Source organism: Lampetra planeri, chromosome 19, assembly GCF_965212315.1.
Source record: "Lampetra planeri chromosome 19, kcLamPlan1.2.h2, whole genome shotgun sequence".
Taxonomy (NCBI): domain Eukaryota; kingdom Metazoa; phylum Chordata; class Hyperoartia; order Petromyzontiformes; family Petromyzontidae; genus Lampetra; species Lampetra planeri.
Window position 1 is genome coordinate 9,238,420 of NC_136125.1, and position 24,312 is coordinate 9,262,731.

Consider the following 24,312-nt stretch of genomic DNA (forward strand, 5'->3'; position numbering starts at 1 on the left):
ACACAAGCCGAAAACATAATTTGTCTCAAGAACACTGTCGTGGCCTTAAAAGAAGAAGGAAAAAAATGTAACGGGCGACGATTTTCGGGAAATGTGTTATGAAAAAGGGCCCACGGCTCAAAACGTCGCCTAGAATTCGTATCGTCATCGGAGATGGTTAATCCACTGCTCGATGAAGACCACCCAAATCCGTCGCCATACTCTAAACCCCTTATCGGTGCCCTAACTTATTACAAACCAATTCAGACCTTATTGGTCAACCCCGTGCCCTTGTAAATCTCAACGTCTATCCTACAAAGTGTCATCACAAGGGAGAAACAAACAAATAGACAAAACATGTTTTTCCTCAATTTCCCTGTACAAAAATACGGGTAAACCACATGGGTTGACAGGTGTGAAGAAGCACACAGTGCACAACAGTGCTTCTTACACACAATTTAAAAAACCCATTATTTTCTCAAGATGTATTTTGTGGTCATCTTGCCTTAGGTCACCATCAAAATTTGAGTAAATGTGACCGAATGACAGTAGCAGTGATGCATGAGTCCCACAGAGAAACTGTGACTCATGCCGATGGGTCCTAATAAAGACACAACCGTAATAGAGGTTTTGTGGGTTAGATCGTGTACATAAAAATGTGTCGTTAACCCCGCTACCACCCGACACAGGTAATTAGTAAGCTTTTTCACGTAAACAAACATGACAATTCGTTACTAGTACAGCACATCGGTGTGTTGGAGAGTAAACCCACAACACACCGATGTGCTGTACTGGTAACAAATTGGCATGTTTTGTTTACGAGACAAATCTTAGTAATTGGCTCTATCAGGTGGTGGCAGGTTTAACGACACATTTATATTTGCGTTAACTAGCCCCAGAAAAGCCTATTGTGTAAAATATTGGTCGCGAAACCCGAAGTATTGAAATAATAATGGTTAAATAGACGAAACCGGTCCATAGTTGTCTCATCACTGTATCACTGCTGCTGTCAGTCAACTGATAGGGTAAAGTGTGGGTACTGCCCCGTCTTCGGAGACCAAAATAACCCCTAGGAAGGGTTCTCTAGACTCTAGAGCTCTCCTTAGTGGAGGCCCTTCTGCTAGAAGTGGCGTGACCATTAGCAGCAGTTATAAGGTACGTAAGAGTAGATTATTTTATTATTCAGTACGGTGTTGACAAAATGTTGTCCATGTATTTTTGTGTTTTTGAGTACTCGCATTTGTTTAGGATATTTGATCCGTCACCAGGGCCTATCTAAAATAAGATTTTGCCGGTCACCATTAATTTCATGAGCTTGATCATTTAGGTTTGCGATTTAATGAAAGCATCTCCGAATTTTAACCCAATAATGTTCCACAATAACGCATGCATTTGGATGAAATATTGTGTTAGAACTGCCCCCCCCCCCCATAGTTTAGAGGAAGTGCTCTCGCCAACAACATCTGGTAACCCAGCAGCATTTGTTTAACAACCCTAACTCTGCTGATGAGACTCAGAATGTCAACACCAGTCGCTTGATTGCTTAAACAAATGCTCATGGGTAATAGTCGACTAAACATTTGTGATTTATGTGAAGATACAGAAGATAATTCAGAAAATGCTCTTTATGTGTCATGCTTGTAAGTCTGGCTGATTACGGTTGTTAAATATTTTTCGATGTCATAAGTAAAAGTAAATATGGGTGTCAAAGGGAGTAAATTCAGGTCCACACCTGAGCGATCAGTTATGCAACCACAATCGCTCTCCATGAAATCGTGCAACTTAATTTCCTGCTTATAGGCGATTCATTCCATTGTATGCAATCAAGTTGTGCGACAGATTATTTAGATAAAGGACACGCCGCGGGATAAACTGTGGCCCAGGTATTACGTATTTACTTCCATTCCAAGTGCCATCACCTGCCAGGAAGACAACCCCTACGCAACATGGCCGACGTGACGCCATCACGCCCCGTGTGCTACAGCCCACATTTGGCTGAGGCAAATTAACCCCTTTCCCGTTCCGTTGACGTACGTGTACGTCGTCAGTTTTGTTGACAACATATACATTGGCAATGTTAATAATGAATACGTAGAATTAATTGTGTAAGGTTATTCATTATTGTCGGTTACAATCGGCTAATGAGTGGTTGTGTCCACTCTTAAGATTTAACCTAATTTTACGAATATTAAACATCGTAACTCACCTTTTCACTCAGTTTTCAGTATACAGTACTTAGTTAAATATAACTCACGCTCTTTCTAGGATATCAAGCCATTCTGATCCCTGCTTATACAGTGTATGATTTTACCCATACTAATATCTCCAAAACAACACATTGATATTATAGAGAATCTATTAAAATCCCATTTTGTTGTAGAGGTTGTACGGGGGGGGGGGGGGGAGGTTCAGTTGTAAGATGTCACCCCCAGAAAAATAATTAAAGAACGGCGCGAAAAAGGGGATTTGGTGAAAACCCAAAAACATAGATTTTGGTGGGAAGGGAGAGGAGAGAGAGAGAGTAGAATAAAGAGGTCGTGAGACAAGGAAGTATTCATGCCCTGCAAGCACCCGCGCTGGTTGGCACAATCCGCCGAGGGTGGCGTGCGATTAACGTTGCTTCATCAGGGGACACACATGGGACACCCGGCGACATTTACGGGCAAAGTGCCCGGGACTTGTCCGCACACACGTAGCCCCCCCACCGCCCCCCATTTCGCTGCTTTGTCGAGACCCTCCTATCACTGCCGTTCGCATGCGGCGCATCTCACCCTCCAGCTGTCCCACACGCCTGGTTGAAGGCTGAATGAGTGGTCCTTCAGTTCCACAAAACTCACTTCCATCCCTGACTGAATGCTTTCAAGCTGCTTGCTATGCATCCCCTGTTGCTGCAAGCCGTGCCTATAAACTATTTAAAGTGTTTTTTTTATTTGACCAGGTAAGGCTCACTGAGCTATGTAAGCTCCTTTTTCAGAAGCGACCTGGCCACAAACGATAGCGCAACGAAGCGGCTTATCACGTGGACATTTATAGCAGCTGAGATATTCTAAACGTATGTTGATTCTAAATGTGGAGGGAAAAACAGGAGGACCTGGAGAAAAATCACGGGACTACGGGGAGAGAGACACGCAAACTCCAAATATACAGCAGGCGTCAGGGTTGAGATCGAACCCACGACCTCCTGTATACCTGGTGAGGGTGATAAAATCTCCGAACATTATTCAACATACAGTCGTGTACAGTACAGTACTTCCTCTAAACTCTAAAACATAACTTCTTCGTTACTTTTTTTAATGCACGTGCCATGCTGATGCAAATTCATTGGGGATTCTAAATTGAATTTATTTTGTCCACCATTTTCAATTTATACAATCCCAGTGAGAAGACAAACGTGGTACAGACACGGGATATGTAGTATGATCATTTAAATTGTGAGTAAAGACAACATATGGGTGAGATACATAAATCAGCTCTTGACGTTGCAATGTTTATTGGGTTCGAAATTAGATAAAGCATTTGACGTATTAATTGTTTTAATTAATCCTAGAACCGTTTGATATGCTTGGGGATTTGATCGTTTTCTCGGTTTGCTTATGCCAAGCACGGTCACTATTCGTGAGATTCAACAATCGTAATTGTTTTTTTTTAAATCGATTAATCTGTAATATTGATCCCGATAGGTCATCTGTGAATCGAGTGACCCTGGGTGTTGTGCTGACGTCACGGCCCGCGGTAATTTGCTGACGTCAGCACCCCCAGCGTTTCCGCTGTGGCTGCATGCTTAATTATTAACTGCATTACATTACTATCACCATCAGACGTTATTTATTTCTGACCCGGACAAAGCTCAAGTGGCACAACAACAGAAACGTTAATTGTAAAAAAAAAAAATTACAAAGGTGTTTATTTTTTCCGTAAAACCCCGAGCATTCAGGTAGCTGGTGCGTCGTGGCGGTTCGGCCCGGCCTGAGCGGCACATCTCCCGCCTGGGGTTTCAGGCGAGCCTGGTAAAAGCCTGCGGCCTAGGTCGCGTTTCGGTCTTCGTTGACCCCGAGGGCCCGCCGCTGCCCTTTGTGGCACGGTAACCCTGGTTAATGTCCCGTCGCCGTAACCCTGTAAAGAGATATCTTAAAAGATTAACGGTAAAGTATTCGTGTGTGTGTATTTTGTATTGTGATTGTGGTCTGTTGAGAGTGATTAATTGAGTTGGGGTTTTTTTTGCCGTGATGGTTTCAGCCTTTTGTCTCCACGATGGGGGCTGAATTAGCATTTTCTTCCTGGGGTTTTTTGTTGTTGTTATCTTATCACAGCCCGCGATACACAATATCGTCTTATTTTGATCGGTTATTTACCGCAAAAGGTGATGAGAGTGGAGATGCCTTCATTCTTGGCAGTGTATAGCCGCGCTTTTGTTGCGTGAACTTAAATTAAAACCATATGGGAGCTCGTTGAGACGACGATATATCTCCTGCAATGGTGACCGGTTGAATATAATGTTTAAAAATGGGACTTGTATGTCTTACATTCTATCGCTCTGACAAACCAGTGAAACATTTTTGCTGAAATGCCTTATTCAGAATGTCACTGGAAATGATAATACGTTTCGAAGAGCAGCTCTTTAGGTTACCAGAGTGCAAATACAATCGAAAGATTTAAAAACGTAAACACGTGCATCTTTAAAATACGGAACTGGGGAATGTGTTTAGTATTTAGCTGTTACGTTGTTTCGTTTATAGGACTGCATGTTTGAGTGGTAGAGGAGTTCCAGATATGAAAGATCATGTTTTATGAGACCCTTTTGTGTTTACAATTCGTAAATGTTATCCTGGAACGAATATGTCAATATTTATCGAGAATGCCTAAATGAGTTTAAACACTCATGAGGGTCCTGCATTAAGATTGTCGACACGTTTACGAATTTATATTTGGAGTGTGGTGGGCGCAAGGGCACCGTCCGAGGATGCACATGTGGGAAAAACTCAAAATTGTGCAGAGATAGATTAGCAAGCTCGAGTTTGCTTAAATTAACAAATTCAGCATCGTAATATTGGTCTCGAAAGCCAATGGACTGATTACTAAATCATATATTTGTATGTGGAGACAGAACCAAGATCCGCTTGTATAAGTTATCACCCATTTGCTTTACTGTTCTTTGCCGACCATCACTGCTGCTTGGAAAAATTGGATTGCAGTCAATAGGTGCCCTTATCCCTGCCCCCAGTTTTCAAATATTTGGTTGTGGTGCGCCTATTACCATGGTCTGTGAGGCATTTAACCAGTTATGATTTTACCGCAGCATGTATTTGTTCTACAGAATCGCCACAGTTTAAATTTTCTTCTTCATGTGTCTTCTGATCTGAGCCGCACTTATCAATATTGTCCATTCGCTTTCTGTTTTCCAGAAAGTTTAGCCGTGAGCAACTTTGGCGCTGTTTGTCGGCGGACACAATGGTAATGGAATGGAGACCCTCCTAACGCCCAGCCACACGCCAGCCATGGAGGACGATGACTTCCACTTCGCCGGGCAACGCGGGGGGAGCGCGCGTCACGAGCCCATGGTAGAGCTGTGCAACAGTGGCGATAGTGGTACTAATGTTGTCTCTAACTGTCTGTTTGGTCACACTGCCGTGAGCACGACAAAGGAACCCAAGGGGAAGAGCGGTGCGTATTTGGAGGTGGATGGATTGTTTTTGGAGAAGTCGGGGTCTGCGTCGATGTCCCTGAAAAAGCTGGCAGAGCGGCATCTTGCTGAAGCCAGAAACACAGAAAATTTGCTTTCAAACACAGTTTATCAAACTATGGCGGGCATCATAGATAATTGCGAAGTAAAGAATCCCCTGAAAGCTGGTGCTTTGCCTGTAGAAGAACCTGCCCAGAGGTATTGCAGATCTACACGTGGGTTCTGGGACATCTTTAATGAGGTAACAGGTGCCTGTGCGACAAGACCAAGCTCGCTGTTGGACAGTGAAAGGACAGCAGGTGGATCTGATAACTCAAGAACAAATACTGCTGGCATGTCGGAAGATGGCACACGTAGTGATTCTGTAGAGCATCAAAGAGGAATCTCGAAGGAAAAATGCTTGCTTGAAACTGCTCTATCTGCATTACAGAGCGACAGTGACTGTAGCCCCATGGGTAAACAAGAACATTTTATTTATAACCTACTGGCAAAACTTGAAGCAGAAGCCCGTTTGAACATCTCCAAAAAACGCAGTGGTGATGAGTGCAATGATGGCAAACATAATGTTTTAAATAGCAAACTCCATCACGCACCAAAAACTGTACATGAACCAATTAAGGTAATTGCTTTGTTGTCATTACATATGTTGGTTACAAGAAATTATGATGAACAAATCGCTTGTTGCGACTGACCAAGATAAGTAAAAATAAATGTATTAAGTTTAAACAAAATACTTCTTTCTAAATATTTGATCACTTACTACGAGTGTTGTTTGTGCAGATTTCTCTAATTGGCACTGTATAATTAACGCATTTTATGATGTTGGTGCTTTGCTTTTTATCAATTATCTAGGAAATCCTGTCAGAAATGCGGTTACCAAGGAAAATGAGCCCCCCTCATGATGAGTATACTGATGAATCCATAAAGGCGAAGCTCACAGGTTTCTCAGGTTTGTATAACGAGTGTGGCATGAAGGACATTGAACAGTTTACATTTTTGTAAAATGTTTATGGCTGACATGCATTTAAAAATTAAATTTAAATGTTATTAGTATTAAAAACTGAGCTATTATTACACCACGGGAAATAATGTAGATACACCCGTTCAGCTTTTATAGAATTGTTAATCGCATGACTATTAGATGATACTAGATGTCCATGGTAGCTTTACTATTATTAACTCTGAAATGTTTTGTTTTAAAAGACGCCACATTTCCGCCAGTCATACACAAGAAGAAGGGATGGAGGCAGTTTGCTGGAAGGAGAATGGGTTCAAATGCACTGCGCTGCAAAGAGGCATCCCACTCATCGCCTCCACATTCCGACTTTAAGCTGCAGGACACCGGTAAGTAATAACTCCTCACAATGTAAATTAGACGTCTAACATGGCATCTAACTTGCATCCTTAACCTTACATAGGTCAGATCATGTGTATAAGAATGTTATGTGCTGCAAATCATATATGTTGTGTCAGTGCAGAAAAATCAAATGTAACGTACTATGCTTAAGTACGGACATAACGCCCAGGATCTGCATGCATTGGGTGCTAGTGTATTAACAAAACTGCTGTGCGCGTGTACAAGTAAAAATATTGAGTGTAATGGATTCACCCCTGCAACAAATACCAGCTGCTATATTCGCCACTGTTAAAAAGAGAGTTATTTGAAATATAACCCTGAATTGAGACGATTCATTGACTTGTCAATGTGAAGGATCATTGAATATTCATGCTTAATTCATATACTCATTTGTGCTCTCAGAAATTAGATTTATTTAAAGCACAATATCTGATTTGACAGTCTTTTTAATGTTCATGGAGCTCAGTGCACGCAGCTATTAAGTTTAGTATATTGCAGCTTGACCTTGCAGTTGAGAAAATACATGAATGAGTGCATTTTTTACATTTTACAACTATGGGTGAAAGCAAAAATACCTTAACTCTCATCTGTCTGTCCATTTGTCTGCAACGTAGGGGCCAAATAACTCATAACGGTGATCCAATACGAACGAAATTGCAATGTAAAGTTTTGTTGCGATTCAGGGTTTAACAAATTGGTCAAAGGGTTGCCCACAGGCTCACTGAAAACCAGCACTGAAATTATTTGCCTTGGTGTGTTTAGTTTGTTGTCCTTCCCCCACACTTCCGATTCGCACACTTGGCTATGTAAGGTGCGAAAGAAATTCAACATACATACACATAATATAATTGTGTGATGCATTTTGGAAACCTTTACAGAATCTATACATACGCATGTTTTTTCTTCCTTAGGCGAAACAATCACTCCCAGAAGCCTTACTCCAGAGATTACTGCTGCCCCACTCAAAACCCCCAGCCTCAAGCCTGAGAACAGGTCCGTGTTTCTGAGCGAGCAACTGGATCAGTACCTGGAGGTGGAGTGCTCTGACATTTGTGTGGAACCGCCCCCTCTCCGCTCGCTCGAGGCCACAGTAGCCACCGTCCCATTCAGGCTGCCACACAAAGCGGGTCACAGCTACATTCGGCGGTTCGAGTATGTTCAGCAGAGGCAGCGTCGACTCAGGCAGCAGCTCGTGGAGACCGAGGCGAGCAGATCAGTCGCCACACAGTTGGCGAGTCCAGGCACACCTTCGCACACGTTCCCGGGTTGCCCTAAACAAAGTAACACTGAAGAACGTGACAGGCACTGTGCAAAACGCTTAGCTGTGGACAGCATTAATGCGGAGGCTGAAACTGCGACTGAAGCATGGATCTCACCTACAGCCAGAACATCTTGTGATCGCCAGAATGCCAATGCAGATGTAAACACGTCGAACAGCAAGGTACAAGCAGGGCTCAGTGCGACGCCAAAACGGGAGAAGATCTGTACTGTGGAGGCCTGGGATGTGCCCGTGCGGCAGAAATGTGACAATTTGGTACCGAGCTTCCCTGGGCCCATACTGGCTCTCGAGAAGATGGGGCGCACTGTGTACAGGAACACGGCTTGTCTTGGGCAGAACTACATTACGTGGACGTGCGCCGAAGCCATCAAGGAGAGCGATTGCACCGTGGAGTGGATGGAACAGAGGTCGCTAGACGCCGGACTTCCCAAGAACGCCATCACCAAGACAAGGGCCATGATCGCAAGTTCTGCGCTCACCACACAGATGGTATGTTACTGTTATGATCGTGGTTTCATAGCATACGGTTGTTATAGATATTTAATGTAAATCAGGCATCCTTTCGAATGTCTGTTTGAAGCATCTTAGTGTATAATTTTAGTTTTTTTCTTTAATGTATTTACTTAAAATATGTGCTTTCCCTTTTTGGCAGATACTCAATGCTGGGACGTTTCCGTTCCGTAAAATGCAAAGGCGCATCATGACAAGGGAGTACCAAAAGGCTCTGCTGGTTCCAGAAGTGAAGGTGGAAAAGTCAGATTTGAACTCGAAGCCTCGGAGCCTCGTGAGCGATGTGTGCAGCAGACGTAAGCGGAGGGTGCTTATGAGACGTCCAGGCTTGGTGGACAGCAGCACAGAGGCGGAAGCGAGCGGAGAAGATATGGACAATGATATGTGTTACGAGAAGGAAGATGACGACTTCCTTGACTCGGATTCTGACGTTGATGCTGGATTTAATGGAAAAGGTGGGTATTGTCTGCAAGACACTATCGTGAAATGTGGTGACGAATGGATTTTGTTTTTAGCATCTCTGTTGAGGATGTGCTGATGTAGCATGAAAGATATTTCTTAAAGCGTACTAAATTTCATAAAGCGACTCTTGACTAAAATGGTTAGAGTTTCTAACCATTTTGACCACGCAAGGCATGTTTACAACTTTTCAATGTATTATTGAGTTTTGCCATATTGGTTGGCGTGATTTTTGACATTCGTTTCCTGAAGGTTCCAACACGTGGAACAAAGCATCAGACATCATGCCGCATGGCAGCGGGTAAAACCCAGAAACACATCAGAGAACTATAAAGCACAGCCGCGAGAAAACTTTACGCTGTACTATTTTATTGATAAATCGTGGAGTGGTGCTGTGTTTCGATTGTGGCATGGACCAATTTAAGAGTGGAGACTAGAAATAATTCTTTTCCTACTTTATATGGCACAGATTCTGAAGATTCCAGCGTAGAATTTCGTCGATATACCAAGTGCAACCGCAGACGTCTTGCAAACGTAAAACGGGAAGACAGGCGGAGAAAGCAAATGTCTGGCTCGTCAGTCACAGGTGAGAAAAAATGTAGTTTTTCTTTGCCACTACAGCTTTTTGTTGAATATGAAGAAGGCGGTGTGTTATTTAGTCTTGGATTGATTGATTCCTGTAACCTTTATTACTTACAGTGGGGCAGTAAGCTACTTGTTATTCGGTTTTTGGAAAGTCACCAGAATTTTTCTTGTTGATATACTCAACCTCCTGTCATAGAAATGTGGAATCTCCAAAACTGGTTGAGGGCTTCAAACAGGCGATAAGCAGTACTTCATGCTTCTATTGGTGGGAAATATAACTCTTGTTAATCATGTGTTATGTTTTCACTTACTTTGTTTTCTTAAGTGATGTCTAATGAGGAATTGGACAAAAAAAATGCAAGGAGGCACTCGTAGATGGCCATTATGCTTTATCAGAGTGTTAAAGTGCAAGCAGCTGTTGACTTTGAGTTACACTTGTTGCTGTTTCAGGGAGGAGGAATGCGAGATCCGCAGCCTCGACAAGACGCAGCCTACGCTTACGGGCGATCAAGAAGAAACAGTGCAGCAAACCAGTGGCTGCTCTGGATGCGAGTGACGATGAACATGGGGGAGCGGTCAAAGAGAACGCCATCAGTGCCGAGCCAGGAGTGTCCCAAGTGGCCATTTCCATCACACGCGCCTGCCGCAGGAAGGTAGGGCCTTGCCATGAATTTGTATACATTATAGCCAATGCTAGCTCTCACGGAAGCTCGTGATAACCTCAGCCAGGGGTCTGCAACCTGCGTCTCCAGAGCCGCATGTGGCTCTTTAAGGACTGCTTTGTGACTTTAGTCAGGACCACCTTCTTGTATTCACGTTAATTGTGGCTCTTGAAGTATTGCAGTTTTTAACCAAATTTGAATAAAAAGTACTTGTTATTTTGTTTCCAAACCCCATGATCTAGGCTAAATAAGAGTTGCGGATTTAGAATTTTACTGTGATAAGGGTGCACCTCACATTGGATTTTACAATTTCAAGTGATGTGTATGGATGGATGAATTGATAATTGGGTGGAGTGGTGGCATTATTCCTGGCTACGGCGAATATTAATGGTGGTTCACCAACCTGCACTCATTGGCATGGTGAAGCAAATACTTCCCTTGACCGACACAGCGTGGGGAGGACTTCAGCCACCTGTGGATGGAGAAACAGCTGTAAATATTGTATTATGTTTAGTTTGTCATTGAAGTACACGAGTAGTGTTTGATAATGCTTCAGTGCTGGGTAAACACCAGGACCATTCACCTGGGATGCTACATGGACGGCATGCACCTGGCTATTTGAGACAGTTCTGATGAAGCCATCTCATTCCAGTTACTCAATTCACCTGCGTGTATCGCCGAGGACTGGGAAACCAATGGCAGCTTGTCGCTTGCACAACCTGGAACCATGAGCTACGACTAATTTTGTGGTGGCTCATGAAGTGAGCAGCCTTTCCTGCACATCTCTTAAGCTGCTATTTAGCCAATTGGTCAGTGCATTCATAATGTAGCCAGTTTCCTCGCAGTCAAGGGATCTATTATCATTGTGCCGTCTAATCTTTGGACATTACTGCTTGGATTCCTTGCCATTGTTTTGAACCGAATGTTGAATCTTTGAGCGAGCCCCACATTGTTTATCCTATCCCGCCCCTGCCAACTCTTGCAACCAGTTGCAGAAAGAGACACCCGCGTGCTCCCGCAAGAGCATGGTGGTGCACTTGCAAAGCCACTGTGACTGGAGCAGCCAGCGCTCCACTGTGTACAGCTACATCTCGCGCCACGTGAGCGAGGCCCTGGGATCGGGCGTCTTCCTCGTCGCTGGATTTCTTGTCAACATCCAGCGGTGCCAAGAAGGGACTCGGGACGATGCCGGCCCCGTCGACTACAGAATGAAAATCTATCAGTTTTCTACTAACTCTATTGTGCGGCCAGAGTCTACCCCCAAACAGGTGTTGTGTTTAATCTCTGATCTTGAACACTCGCTTGGGGTGTCCATTGAAGAAGTGACGTTGATAAACTGGCATTGCCAAAGATCCTGGATTTTAATCCGGGAACCTGCTTGCTGCCTGTGGTTTGAATAATGGCGCAAAAAAAAACCGAGCAAAAAATTTGGTTCTGAACTTGATTTTGCTTCATTCCAACACAGAGAACTTAAAAATATCAGTTGAACTGAAATGCAGCGGACATTGCTCTCAGTGGCAGAGTAGATTGGAAAGCTGTCTCCTTCGTGAACCAGAGGTCACTTGAAGGTAGCTTTGTGATATCCATTTCCGTGGGCCATTTTCTAAGATGAAAAATGTCACGTGAGATCCAAATTGATTTTGTTCGTCTCAACGCGATGCGAGATAACAAAATTGGCTTAAAATGTAGGAAAAGTAAAAAAAATATATAGAAACTTATTAGATGAAAATTAGCTCATACGAATCAAAATCTGTTCATATATTGAGCCATTGTTTTACAAAGCTGAATGGTTTCTATTCAACACCTATCGAAAAGTATTTTGTTTTCCACAATTGGATATCATCACACGTAGCTAATTTGACTTAAAGTGTATTCAGTGCATCCTAAACACATTTGACAATATGAATAACATTAAAAAATATGTTTGTGAGTAAAATATGATCATTTATGTTTGTAAATGTTTAAACTTGTTGACTTTCCATAAATGTTTTCACTAAATAAATGGCACTTCATTGACCAACGTTTAATTGGAGACCTATAGTAGCATTTCTCAAATGTTCATCATAAGACGAATTGACCGAGCATTTGTGTTTTGGTAATTGGTATCTTGTTAGAAAATCTCACGGAAATTTTGAGTCCGCTCGGTTGTCAATTTAGCATTGCAATTTGGAGATAAAATATGAACGCTTAATTATTTCATCGCAAAATGTTATTCTGTTCAACATTATAAAGTGCACATTTCAGTGTGCAGATATTGTTTATGATAATGACATGGTACACCGGGTACAACATAGGATTGGAGTGCTTTTTTTGGAACATTAAACTTGGAAGGATATTGGTGTCCACTGTTAATTTTAAATCATGAAATTAGTGTTTTAATACCATAACATGTTTTCTTCTCTTGAATATAGGCTGTCGCTCCGTCGGCTGCATCACGGCCAGTGGAACACAAGCGAACATCCGGTACATTCGCCACATCTTATATCTCATTATGTGTTGCCCCCTTTGCCTTAGAAACCAAATGATTACTTTCCAAAGCAAACCTTTTAAAGTCGGCGCATCCAGGGAAAACGAATAATGACAGGTTGGCGGAGTTGTATAATCTCTAAAGTTGGAGTTTAATTGGCGTTTTCAAACTTATGGGATAAACTTATATGACATGAGGACATATTACCAGATTTCTCACTCCCACTCGTAAATGGAACTACAGTAAAACCTTGGATTGCGAGTAACTTGGTTTGCGAGTGTTTTGCAAGACGAGCAAATTTTTAAAATAAATATTAGGTTGATAAACGAGCGAGGTCTTGCAATACGAGTAGTACGTATACAGTTTGTCTGCCGAGCGTCACGTGATCACAACCGATATACGAGTGCTTTGATATACGAGTGCTTTGGATTACAACCATGTTTCCGGAACGAATTATGCTCGCAATCCAAGGTTTTACTGTATATCATCTCGATACATAGATCCCTCCACAGGCTCGCAATCCATGGACTCAATCCAACTTTTCTCTCGCCCTCATCTCTCTACTCTCCTCTATGTAATTTCCGTTCAAATAATGAAGGCTTTTTATTACTTGTATTTGATTGGAAAAGATTGCTGAATTTAAAAGACAGAATTGGTGGGTCACAAAGATTGCAGGTTGGCAAACCTTGGTTTAGACATCCATATGTGTCTGTTTAAATGTTCAGTGTTGACATGGGGGGTATGTGTCTTCCAGAAACGGAGCCAGTTCTTCTGAAGTTACAAAGGAAGCTGTCTGGAGAATCAGAACGGTGGACTGTGGTAGACAACACACCACCTCCGCCCAGGTCCAGCCCTGACACAGTGGTTCCACGTGCACCGTCGGAACAACAACGCAGCACTGCTGGTGGTGATGGTCGTAATGCGGCCGAGGCATCAACGTCACCCTCGTCACCAGACAAAGTCGATGATGCAGATTTAGAGAGGTCAGAGTTCACATTTCAGGCACAAACATGTTTCTATGACAATCGGCATACAGTTGCTCATTGTGCAATTTCTTAAATTGTCCCACTTTGAGAAAAGTACACCTTTATTATTTTTAATATGAATCAAGGGTTCAAATGCATGTTGGCGAAAGTTCCATTTCCATATTTTTAGTGAAATATACCGATGTCTTAATCACCAACGATGGGGCAGATCGCTACGACGGTTGATGTGTTTTGAAAATTGCGCCAAGATGTGAGTGGCACATTTAAAACTTCACGTAAATTTTCCTACGCCAATTTATTTGCTGAACAAAAGTATTCCCCTTGAGCGCATACAACTCTCAAATGTAGAGCAACATTGTAATATGAATATTTCAAATTCGTTTCTGGTGATGTCACTGCAGGAGATGGGCGGAAATAGAAGACGAGATCACAGAGGTGGTGGTAGGCGATACGGCAGGCGGTGATTTGGTCTCAGAGAACGACGGTGTAAGTATTCCTCCTGCTTGTCGGTATCATTCAGGCTTCCCTATTCTAAATGTAGGTGGCACAAATACATCTCAAGATGCAGACTTGCTGATGAACACAGTTCATGCTGACCGTTTAACAATTCCATCCCCTCCCTATAATTTTATTGTTCGTCACGATTCAGGGTCACAATTTGATATCTTGATTGCGCTGTCTCATTTGCATTGTCTGTCACATTGAGCCCTCATTCTCGTTATTTCCATTGTCATAAAGGTAATGTTTGCATAAATTATATTTAATTGGTTCTCACATGTATGACTTCATGCATGGAACGTGAAAGTAAGAATTGATTTGTACTTGGAGGAACATATTTTCAGCGATGAGTCATTATATAATTACGTATCATTATGTGGGCTTGTGTTAGGAGTTGGGCAACAGGTCTGTGCAAGAAAAAGAGTTCTGCTACACTTTTATTTACTCCCAGTTCAATGATCCCACACCCAGCATGTTGAGGAGGGAAGCCATCATCGTTCGGCGGCGTATTTGCAAAAAGGGCTTTACGTGTGCATTCGGAATTAATCTGCTGTAGTGCAGCAGGTAGTTGAGTTTTTAAATCGTCAATTGCGCTGCCATCTCAAGCTTTGCGAAACGTTCAAGATAATGTTGATTTAAAGCTTTCGTGACTGCAGGGATTAATATTCTTGGTTCTTTCGGTAAAGTCACGTAGAAGGGGAAACAATAAAATAATAAAAATATAAAACGATAAAATTCTCACGACGTTTCGACTGCAACACAAGCAATCATCATCAGGTGTGAAAAACACAGCAATAAAATTTGAAAAAAGTGGCAGTTTTTTCTTAACGTCAGCACCACGGACAGCGATTTTGGCAGTTATTCAGATGGACGAGTCCATCTATGTACGTGAGTTTTACCGAAAGTTCAAGATAATGTGATCAGTTTTAGATATTTAGGATGCTTGCTTTTAGCTTATGGCTGAACTGGTGGAGCTGTTGGGGCTGTATTTGCAATCGTTGCATCTTCCAGAGTGAAGAAGACGCGATGCTTTACATCTTAACAATCGAAGGGGTGTCCTGAAATACCTTTGTTGGTGTTCGCCCGCACCTCCGATTAGCACACTCGACTACGTACAATGTGAAATAAGTTCAACACAGATAGATATATATAAAACTCGAGCCGGTTTCATTTAAAACATATGATATTTCACGTTTCCTTTTTTTATTGGAGTATCTCCCCACAGATAGCTACACAATGACCTTAAAATGTACTCACTCCTACCACCTATACTTTTTTTTACCAGGGCACCTCTCAATTCGTAATCAATCTGGCACACTTGCCACCGGTTCCTCTATCTCGAGTTTCCTAGCTCACTACTCATTGAGATATATTAACATGTGATTGAATTTCTTACATGCATATTGTAAGCTGTGGCAAGCCTGAAAGGGACATTCACGCTTGTATGAGTTAAGAGTTGTTCCAATTTCATCACACTTTGGACTATGGTACTGTGAGGACGTTATGAACCTTGGTTTAGCATTACAGAACATAGGTTTGGCTATGAGAGGGCCTGGCTTTAATTGATGTAATACTTTTAAACTACTTTAAAATTGGTCAGTTAATTGCCCTTAAGTATTGGGTAACTGCAAAAATGTGAGACACTTTACTAAATCGTGTGGTTGGCCTAGAAAGAATAACATCATTTGATTATGCTTACACTATGCAGGAGGGATGCAGATTGGTGGTGAAATGGTGGAGCATACTGAACAATGAACACAGCTACCTGATGCCTTTTGATTCTTAGCTACGAATAACATCAACGGCAAAGTGATTATCTCATTCCCAAAGTGGGCTGACCAGCATGGTGAAACTATGGTCATAGAAACCCCTATGATTTACCCAGCATGCGGGGAGAGCCTTTCATCGAGCAGTGGATTGGCGAAGGCCAGCGAGTTGTGTAAATACAATGCAGAATATTTTAGCTTGGTACCAGAAACTTTCACAAAGCAGCTGCTGACATACTTTGCAAGGGCTGGGAGAAATATATTGACAGGCCCACAAAGCTATTTGTATTTTTGCCAACAGAAACGTGCACTGTGCTTTCACCCCACTTTAGATTTGAGCAGTGAATACTACAAATCATAGAAATCTAAATTGCCAGAGAGGTGTGAAAAATGTAGTTTGACAGCGCTGTACACAATTGTGTTGGAACTTCCTTTAAATGAAGTCTAGATCCTTACATCTTACATTTCAATTTGCACCTTCCCGGGTCTTTTTTTAGCAGCCAGAAAAAAGAGCTTAGAACAATGTTCTATTTCAACACGCGATATACGGTTTTAAGTCTCAAGCCAAAAATATATTGTTGGTGTTAAATATTTGGGAGATTCCACGGTGTATTAAGATTTACACAAATAATGTTTTCTGTGATTGCAGAAAGTGCTAAATAGTAAAACATGTATTCAACATCAAAACTACTTCTACCACACCCGTATGGTTTGGTTGATGCTTAAAAACTATGACTTGTGTCCACTGATGTGACACATTGTGTATTTAGGAACTGCTACAGTACAGAAGTCAACACAGAGGTATCAGGTACAATTCCCAGCAAAGGCATTTTTTTTGTTGCCAGCGATGCAAGAAGTATGAACTCCCCCGCTTGCTGTGGATTTATTAGCAACATGAACAGGCTTCCTTTAGCTGACATTCACAATTCTCGTGTTTGTAATTTACAGTGCAGGGGAAATTGCTCTTTGCACATCTTCTTAACCAATAATTGTGTGTACATGTACTGCCCTTTTGCCAGCTCACTGCTCGATGAGGTATCCTCCCCATGCTGTGGTTCATGGGCAGCTTTTGATTGTACGTCACCACGGTGGTCAGTGTGGGTTGGTGAATAGAGGGCACATTCTTGACCATTGGCCTTCATGGAATTATGTATTTAGCCTTGACTTAAAGCTTTCGTGACTGCAGGAATTCATATTCTTGGGTCTTTCGGTAAAGTCACGTAGATAGGTTCAAAGAAAAAAATAACAAAAAACGACGACGTTTCGATCGCAACACAAGCGGTCGTCTTCAGGAAAAGGGGGGTTAGCTTCCAATGCAAACCGTTTATCAGGGGTTTGAAATGAGCGTAGCCCAAATGTCAGCTGCCAATAATAATGTAAGTGGTGGGCAGCCCAACCCGACGGTGGTTGGTTTTCCACCAATCAAAGGGCTGCCAGGTGAAAATCAGTACGTTATAGAGAGATTAGCATGTTAATGGCAGATCGCAGAGCCGCAACCAAGGGGTCGGCGCATGAAGTGACTGTGAAAGCGCAAGTTTGAAATGGGCGTAAAGCACAACCAATATCGGAAGGTGGTAGGATGGGAACATGATAGCCAATTATGACTTAAACTGGTTGATAACGTCCTTCCAATGATTGCTCAGTTTGTACCCATCTTCTAGGTTGAAATTGTGTCTGTGTCTATGTATATGGATGGCTTCATGAACAAATCTTTGTTGATAGCCAGTGGGCTTGCAAAGTACCTTCGTCTTAGAGAAATAAATGTCGTGTGAGCCCACCGCATTAAAACAACGATCAGCCACGACCGAGGTATTGGTCCTACCGTGTTTCAGATCTGCCTTATGTTCACGAACATGGTCCGAGACATGTCGCTTTTCCCAATGTAACTGCTGCCGCAGACACAGCTTAGTTTGTAGACGCCGGGGTGTTGTATGTCAGGGATCACATCCTTCATAGAGGCGATCAGATCATGCATTTTATGTACTTTGCAATGTGGTGGTTTACCAATGAAATAGTGTACGCTGGTGGTTTTCTAATAACAGGCGATAACTGTTCTTCTTGTCCCCTTGCAGGCTGCATGTGGCATGGTCCAAACAAGGAAGTATCCTGCAGATGATGAAGTTATCGTGCTGGACTCATCGGATGACGACGTCATCGAGGTGTTTGTGTTGGACGACGACGATTAAAAGCGTAAAGAGCTGTAAGGGGGTCGACCGATTGATTTTTTCATTTTCAATTTACCTTTGGTTAGTCTTTCGTAATTATTTCAGTTATTGTGCGAACCCTTTGTACACTTACAAGGAAAGAGGCTGAACACTTAAATGTAGCGAGAGGAAAGTGGCATTACAAACGTGTGTTCTTCATTCCGATGTAAGCGAGCAGCCAAAGGGTCATGCACATCAAGGAACTTTTAATTGCCGGGGTTCCCAATATATATATATACATTGGGCTTTTGTAAAGCCTCCAAGGATGGTGCTATGTTGTATAGTTTTTTTTTATTTAACACAAAAAAAAGTGTAAAATGCTGTTTCCTTATTTGTGATAAAGCATTAGAAAAATGCATGTTTTGTGAATGTTAGTCAACAATCAGGGGATTGCAATTTTTTTTAAAAATCTTTCCGCGTTACCAAAACGACGTGTGCTTGACTGCACGGCGAGAGTGCCATGGGTTTGTAAAATCTTGCTAATGGCGTTACTTGTGCAGTGCGCCTGGCAACACCGACATTGAGGCTCTGTTACAATTCATTTTCGACCACCGGTTATGCCCATTGTACATACCGATGGCCGCAGTCGAAATTCACTCCCTTGAAGCGCTGTGCCCTCGCGATGTTTTGTTTGCCGGTGAGGAAGGTTGTACAGATGTAAGCGTACAGGTGGCAATATGCAGCCATCTGCTCTTCGCTTTGGAAAACCTTTCAGAGTATACAGTGTAGTATTGGTAAGCACACTAAAGACGTGCACAAGCGTGTATGTGCTTGTTACGTGTTTGGGTGTTGGATTGCCAACAGTATGTCACTTAGCAGTATTAACTGCTTATTACTACAAGCATTCTGTTGAGTTTGACTGTCATGTTATTTTTTTTGCTATTTATGTTACATTTTAAAACTGATTTTTTTTTACATTTTATAACAATTAGTTGATTTTAAAAACATTCGGTATGTGAATGTTTATTTCAAGACATTTCCAACATTTTTGAAGCAGTGTCTTATGTGTAAGAGACTTTTTGCAAATACTGTACACAATATGACGACTGGAGACCTGCCCCCCAGTGTGTTTTTGGACTAAAACGGTTTTGCAGAAAATTAACAAAGTAGTCTTAACCACGTGCAAAAAAGTTTTTTTTTTTATTATAGAATTACCAGATTCTAAGATGTGGTTTTAAATGCAGTGTTGGCGAGTGCACAGCCACGAATAGGTCTCAAATGTTATTTTACATGTCAGCTTATATTGTTGTTTAGAAAAGCCATTTTTCTAGAGTTAGGATATGCTGAATAGTTTGTGGTAATGTTTTTTTTTATTGCTGTAGAAGCAATTCAATTACCTTGCAGAAAGTCGATTCCATTGCTGTAATTGTTACCATCTCAGTATTGTGTTGTTTGATATTTGAGTGACTACTTTGCGGGAATGAAGAAAACATTTAATTAGCCGATTCAGTGTCTTGATGGATGCAATGATACATCTCGACAAACAACATGAAGTAGGTTAATCAAAATCGAGTCTCGCGATACGTATACTTAGGCACATGTTATGCACATTATATATAGGAAAACAAAGAAATACTACAAACAAGACAACCCCACAATCATCACAAATGGGATGGTAAAAAATACATACAAGAGGATTTGATTCCTGAATTAAACTGCAACTCTGAATTGTGATCATGTGTCCTGTTGCTGGTAGAGGTGGGGGCAGATTGTAAACACCAAAATGTTTTTACTTTGACATTGAAGACCGGTGAATATACGGAACACGTGTTGACTCCGCAATATGGAAGTGTTTCACTACGGCGCTATGAGCCTCGGTTTTCAGTTGGACGTACGTGAGATTTGTGCAGTATTAATGCTTCAGTCAAGTTTGGTTTTTAGATGTGTGCATTGATAATTATAATAATCTTCATGAATAAAATGCCTTTCATAGCACAATGTTGAAGGCCACTTCACACTAGCTCAGATAAAGCCACAATTGTAAATGCTCAGAAGTTAAAATTCGATTTAAAGTTTTTGTGACTGCAGGGATTCATCTTCTTGGTTCTTTCGGTAAAGTCATGTAGAATGGAAATAATAAAATCATAAAAATAAAACAATAAAATAATTCGACAGACCTGCTCTCCACCTGAGGACGGCTGCTTGCGTTGTGGCCGAAACGTCGTGAGAATTATTTTATGTTTTATTTTTATTATTTTATTATTTCTATTCTACGTGACTTTACCGAAAGAACCAAGAAGATGCTCAGAAGTTATAAAATAATCAATTAAAAGAAGAACACGTGAATGAACGGTAACATAATGACGAGACACCGGAATAAAATCTGAAGGCTAAACTAGAGCAACATCGGTCTTAGCTCCGATTTAAAAGAAGCCGCCGTGGCCTTAAACTTCTCCATTTGCAGAGGCCCGATGCAGTCCAAAGGCACACAGTCAGCAGGTCTCGTACAGACGCTACTGAGGTTGTTGGTTTTGTGTCTGCTGGAATTAATACCCTTGGGGGTGGGGCGCAGTGTTTTACCCTAAGTGTAAAAGCAAAGGTTTAATAATACCAATCTCGCTGTGGCTGTTGTATCATTTTCCAAAGGGTGGAAATTTCCTAAATATGTTTTTGTTTTAACGGTCATGTTTTATTTTTTACATTGAGAGGTTTTCATTGGCACTGCACCCACAACCCTCTTTTTGAAAGCCGCGTGTAAATAAGCCAACTGGATACCTCCAAACGTTGTCTATTGTGCGCAATATGCAACACATTCTTCCCCATCCCCTGCCATCGTCAGTAGCACCCCCTGTTGAAGCGCTGTGTTATTTAAACAATTCTTAGAGACTGTTTACAGACATCTGTTTAAAGTAAAAAAAAAATGTTTCGTTCGGGGGAAAAAATGTATGATACTGTATTAATAATTGACGTTTTATTATGTTGTACAATAAAGTTTGGACAATTTTAATTCAACTCTGGTTGTGCAAATATGTTATGTGAATACTCCGAATTAGCTGAATAATATGGTCAAATTTTATGTTTTTCTGGTTTAAAACTCGTTTAAATAAACTCCATATGAAATTTTCAATGACACCTCGTACATTGACATTTTGTGATATCAGTGGTGGTGCTCACGGCCAACACCAGTGGCGATTATCTGAACCGGTCCGGGGCATCCCCTAGGTCGACTCGGCCTTAAATTAGTACCTGGTGCGTATTGTAAAAATCGACAATTGGGAGAAAGGCGGCCCGGCGTGGTGCTGGCCACCCACCCCCTCGTATCCCGTGCCAGCCTTCCTCGGTGTGCGCTAAGCACTTAACCCCAACGGTCTATTTCGGCTATAAGGGAAATATTTGTCTTCGTGATAGTTGTGCAGATTGATGAGCAAATTATACTGATGAATGGATTACTTTTTACGAGTTGATCAATGCCTTAATGTAGCTTGTAACGGTCATTCACTACGACCACGTGGTGTAAATCAAATCAATGTGACTGAAGGGTCTCTCCATACCATGATGGTCATGATGATTATGATTGTGCTTGGGCATCATCATCGCTTGTTGCAAGAGGTTCAAGGCCACCCTGATTAATACTACGGCTGTATTTCAGAAAAGATCCCGTTCCGTCATTTGCAAGAGTCGCGGCTATCGTGTGCCGGCTTCATTTGCCAAATAAACGAAAACAAAATTACTCGCAAATAAAAAAAAAGACTCAAGATGCCTCCTGAAAAAATATATTCACGAAACTGCGACCTTGCCTGGACAAACCGTAATAATAATCCGCTGCTGGATGAAATCCTCCCAGAGCCGCTGTCACTTCTCGTGAGCTTGCGATGTAATGAACAATTCTACCTCGCACCTGGACACGAGCAGATTTCATCTTAGAAGTCGGGGGGGGGGCGGTGAGGAACTCCACCTATCAGAATGTCATTTTCCGTTTTCTCATTTTGCTGCGTCACAAATGAATGCGATGGAGAAAATGAAAGGTTATGCAAGCGGTAATTAAGATGGAACATTTATATTTTGCACGCATTCCCACCCTTAACACTTCCAACTGCTGGATGAAGGCATCCCCATTCCATCTCATGGGGTGGGATGTTGTTTGACCATGCTTCGCCACACTGGCCCACTGCCGATATGTGCCCACATACATGGTTCAGATGTCACTCGCCTCTCACGTTCACCATTGAACAGGAATCTAATTATGTTAACTGTGTTCATAGTTTAGCGCGCTAACCACTGCGCCACGGCCTCCTCCGCCGTGTACTCCAATAACTGATGAGAGCAAACACGACCGCCGTGGCGAGGTGTGGATGGAATGGATGTATTTATTTGATTTCAATCAGAACAAAAATAAAACCAAACATTTGTTTTTTCTGCTTCTTCCCGCGCCACTGCTTTGACTTCGTAATTCCCTTCCATCGCCTTTTCCCCTCAAGGTCTTATTGCTTCATTGCTCCAATCACGAAACGTGTAAATTCGTTACATGTCAGTTTAAGACTGTACGAGTGCCGTTTGTTACTGGCCATTTGGCGAATTGAGCTCCTTGGACGTGTGCTCAGAAAACCGTGATTTTTTGGTAATAAACTAAATTATTTTTTATTTTACCAGGTAAGGCACACTGAGCTATATTGGCCCTTTTTAAAACACATTCCTGCGGAGGGAGCTGGTAGGAACGTCGGGTTGCTCGGTCAATGGCCAGGGTCAACGGCGGCGTGGTGTATTCCGCAAATATGCCCAACTGTGAGGGCGGGCACAAGCCGGCGTGAGTAGGTTAAACGTTGAGTTTTATAAGGGCACCACGGGGTGACCAGCCCCTCCCCACCCAGCCCCTCCCCACCCAGCCCCTCCCCACTCCACCCAGCCCCTCCCCACCCTCTCCACCCAGCCCCTCCCCACCCTCTCCACCCAGCCCCTTCCTCGAAATCGAACCCACGACCTCCCTGTATACCAGGCGAGGTAGTTAACATCTCGCCACCGTGGCGCCCCAATCTTAAAAAACACGCGCTTTCTCCAAGGCTAATCATTCAAATGAGAGGTTGGATGGAAAGAGACGGGGATTGAATGACTGTACGAATGAACATCCGCGCGTGAGTCGTGAAAGAGAATGCGTTGTACATCAAAGGTGTCCTGCCAGTTCGTTATAATTACCGGAACAATAGACACTGCTCGGGGGAAATTAACCCTCATCACGAGCACGCGTGCAGAGCACACAAAGCATCCCCATCATCAACACAAATCACCTTTCATTTGCCACCTGCCTTACACACGCACGGGTAATAACGTATTCGACAGATTACACTGGTCGATAGGCAAAAATGCTTCCGAAATAAATGTAGTCCAACTTTACTCATTCTGGGTCACTGAGAATGAAAAATGTTGCTTAAAATTGATGATTGGCTCTAGTTTTCAAGATATGCTTCTAGGTAAAGTCTATACGACCATTGACTTGGGAATGGCAGAGGATAAGTGAGTTATAAAGGGAAGGGATATCAATTTTAACAAGAAATTACTAAAATACATATTTGACTGGATCTATGAATACATCTATGACTGGGTTTGGACAGTACTTGCTTTTTGAGCAAAACAATGAATGATGCAATCTGAACCTGGTTTTGCGTCATACATGATATGTATTGCACCATGTCATTCCTAGAAGTTATAAGACCCTCCTCTGGCAAGTAAGACGCACCCCAAAGTCGTAGCCGGTGTCAATAAATAAAGCCATACACACATCTGGTCTCGCATTTTGGGTTCCGTGCGTTTATTCAACAGAAAAAAATGATGTATTTGAATCCTTAACAAATAAACGTAACATGAAGAAAAATATATTTTGTACAGACTTATTCATAAGATTAGTGTATTGCAAGATAGGGTAACAATATTCGATTATTAAGACCA

The 24,312-nt window shown here is 42.2% G+C and overlaps 1 protein-coding gene across 4 annotated transcripts; it reads left to right on the forward strand.

The window, feature by feature from the left end:
• Positions 1 to 3,710: 3,710 nt before the first annotated feature.
• Positions 3,711 to 21,379, forward strand: LOC144724072 (uncharacterized). 4 transcript variants are annotated; one of them, XM_078602931.1, is made up of 13 exons: positions 3,711 to 3,986; positions 5,382 to 6,278; positions 6,512 to 6,608; positions 6,863 to 7,003; positions 7,928 to 8,784; positions 8,948 to 9,260; positions 9,734 to 9,850; positions 10,300 to 10,502; positions 11,501 to 11,779; positions 12,923 to 12,974; positions 13,733 to 13,961; positions 14,366 to 14,450; positions 18,301 to 21,379. In XM_078602931.1, the coding sequence occupies exons 2-13, from the start codon at positions 5,439 to 5,441 to the stop codon at positions 18,412 to 18,414; spliced, it is 3,327 nt and encodes a 1,108-aa protein (XP_078459057.1). In that variant the 5' UTR covers positions 3,711 to 3,986; positions 5,382 to 5,438; the 3' UTR covers positions 18,415 to 21,379. The 4 variants fall into 4 exon arrangements, with proteins under 4 accessions (XP_078459057.1, XP_078459055.1, XP_078459056.1 ...); XM_078602929.1 differs by having other exon boundaries at positions 14,366 to 18,415; XM_078602930.1 differs by having other exon boundaries at positions 3,717 to 4,121; positions 14,366 to 18,415.
• Positions 21,380 to 24,312: the final 2,933 nt, after the last annotated feature.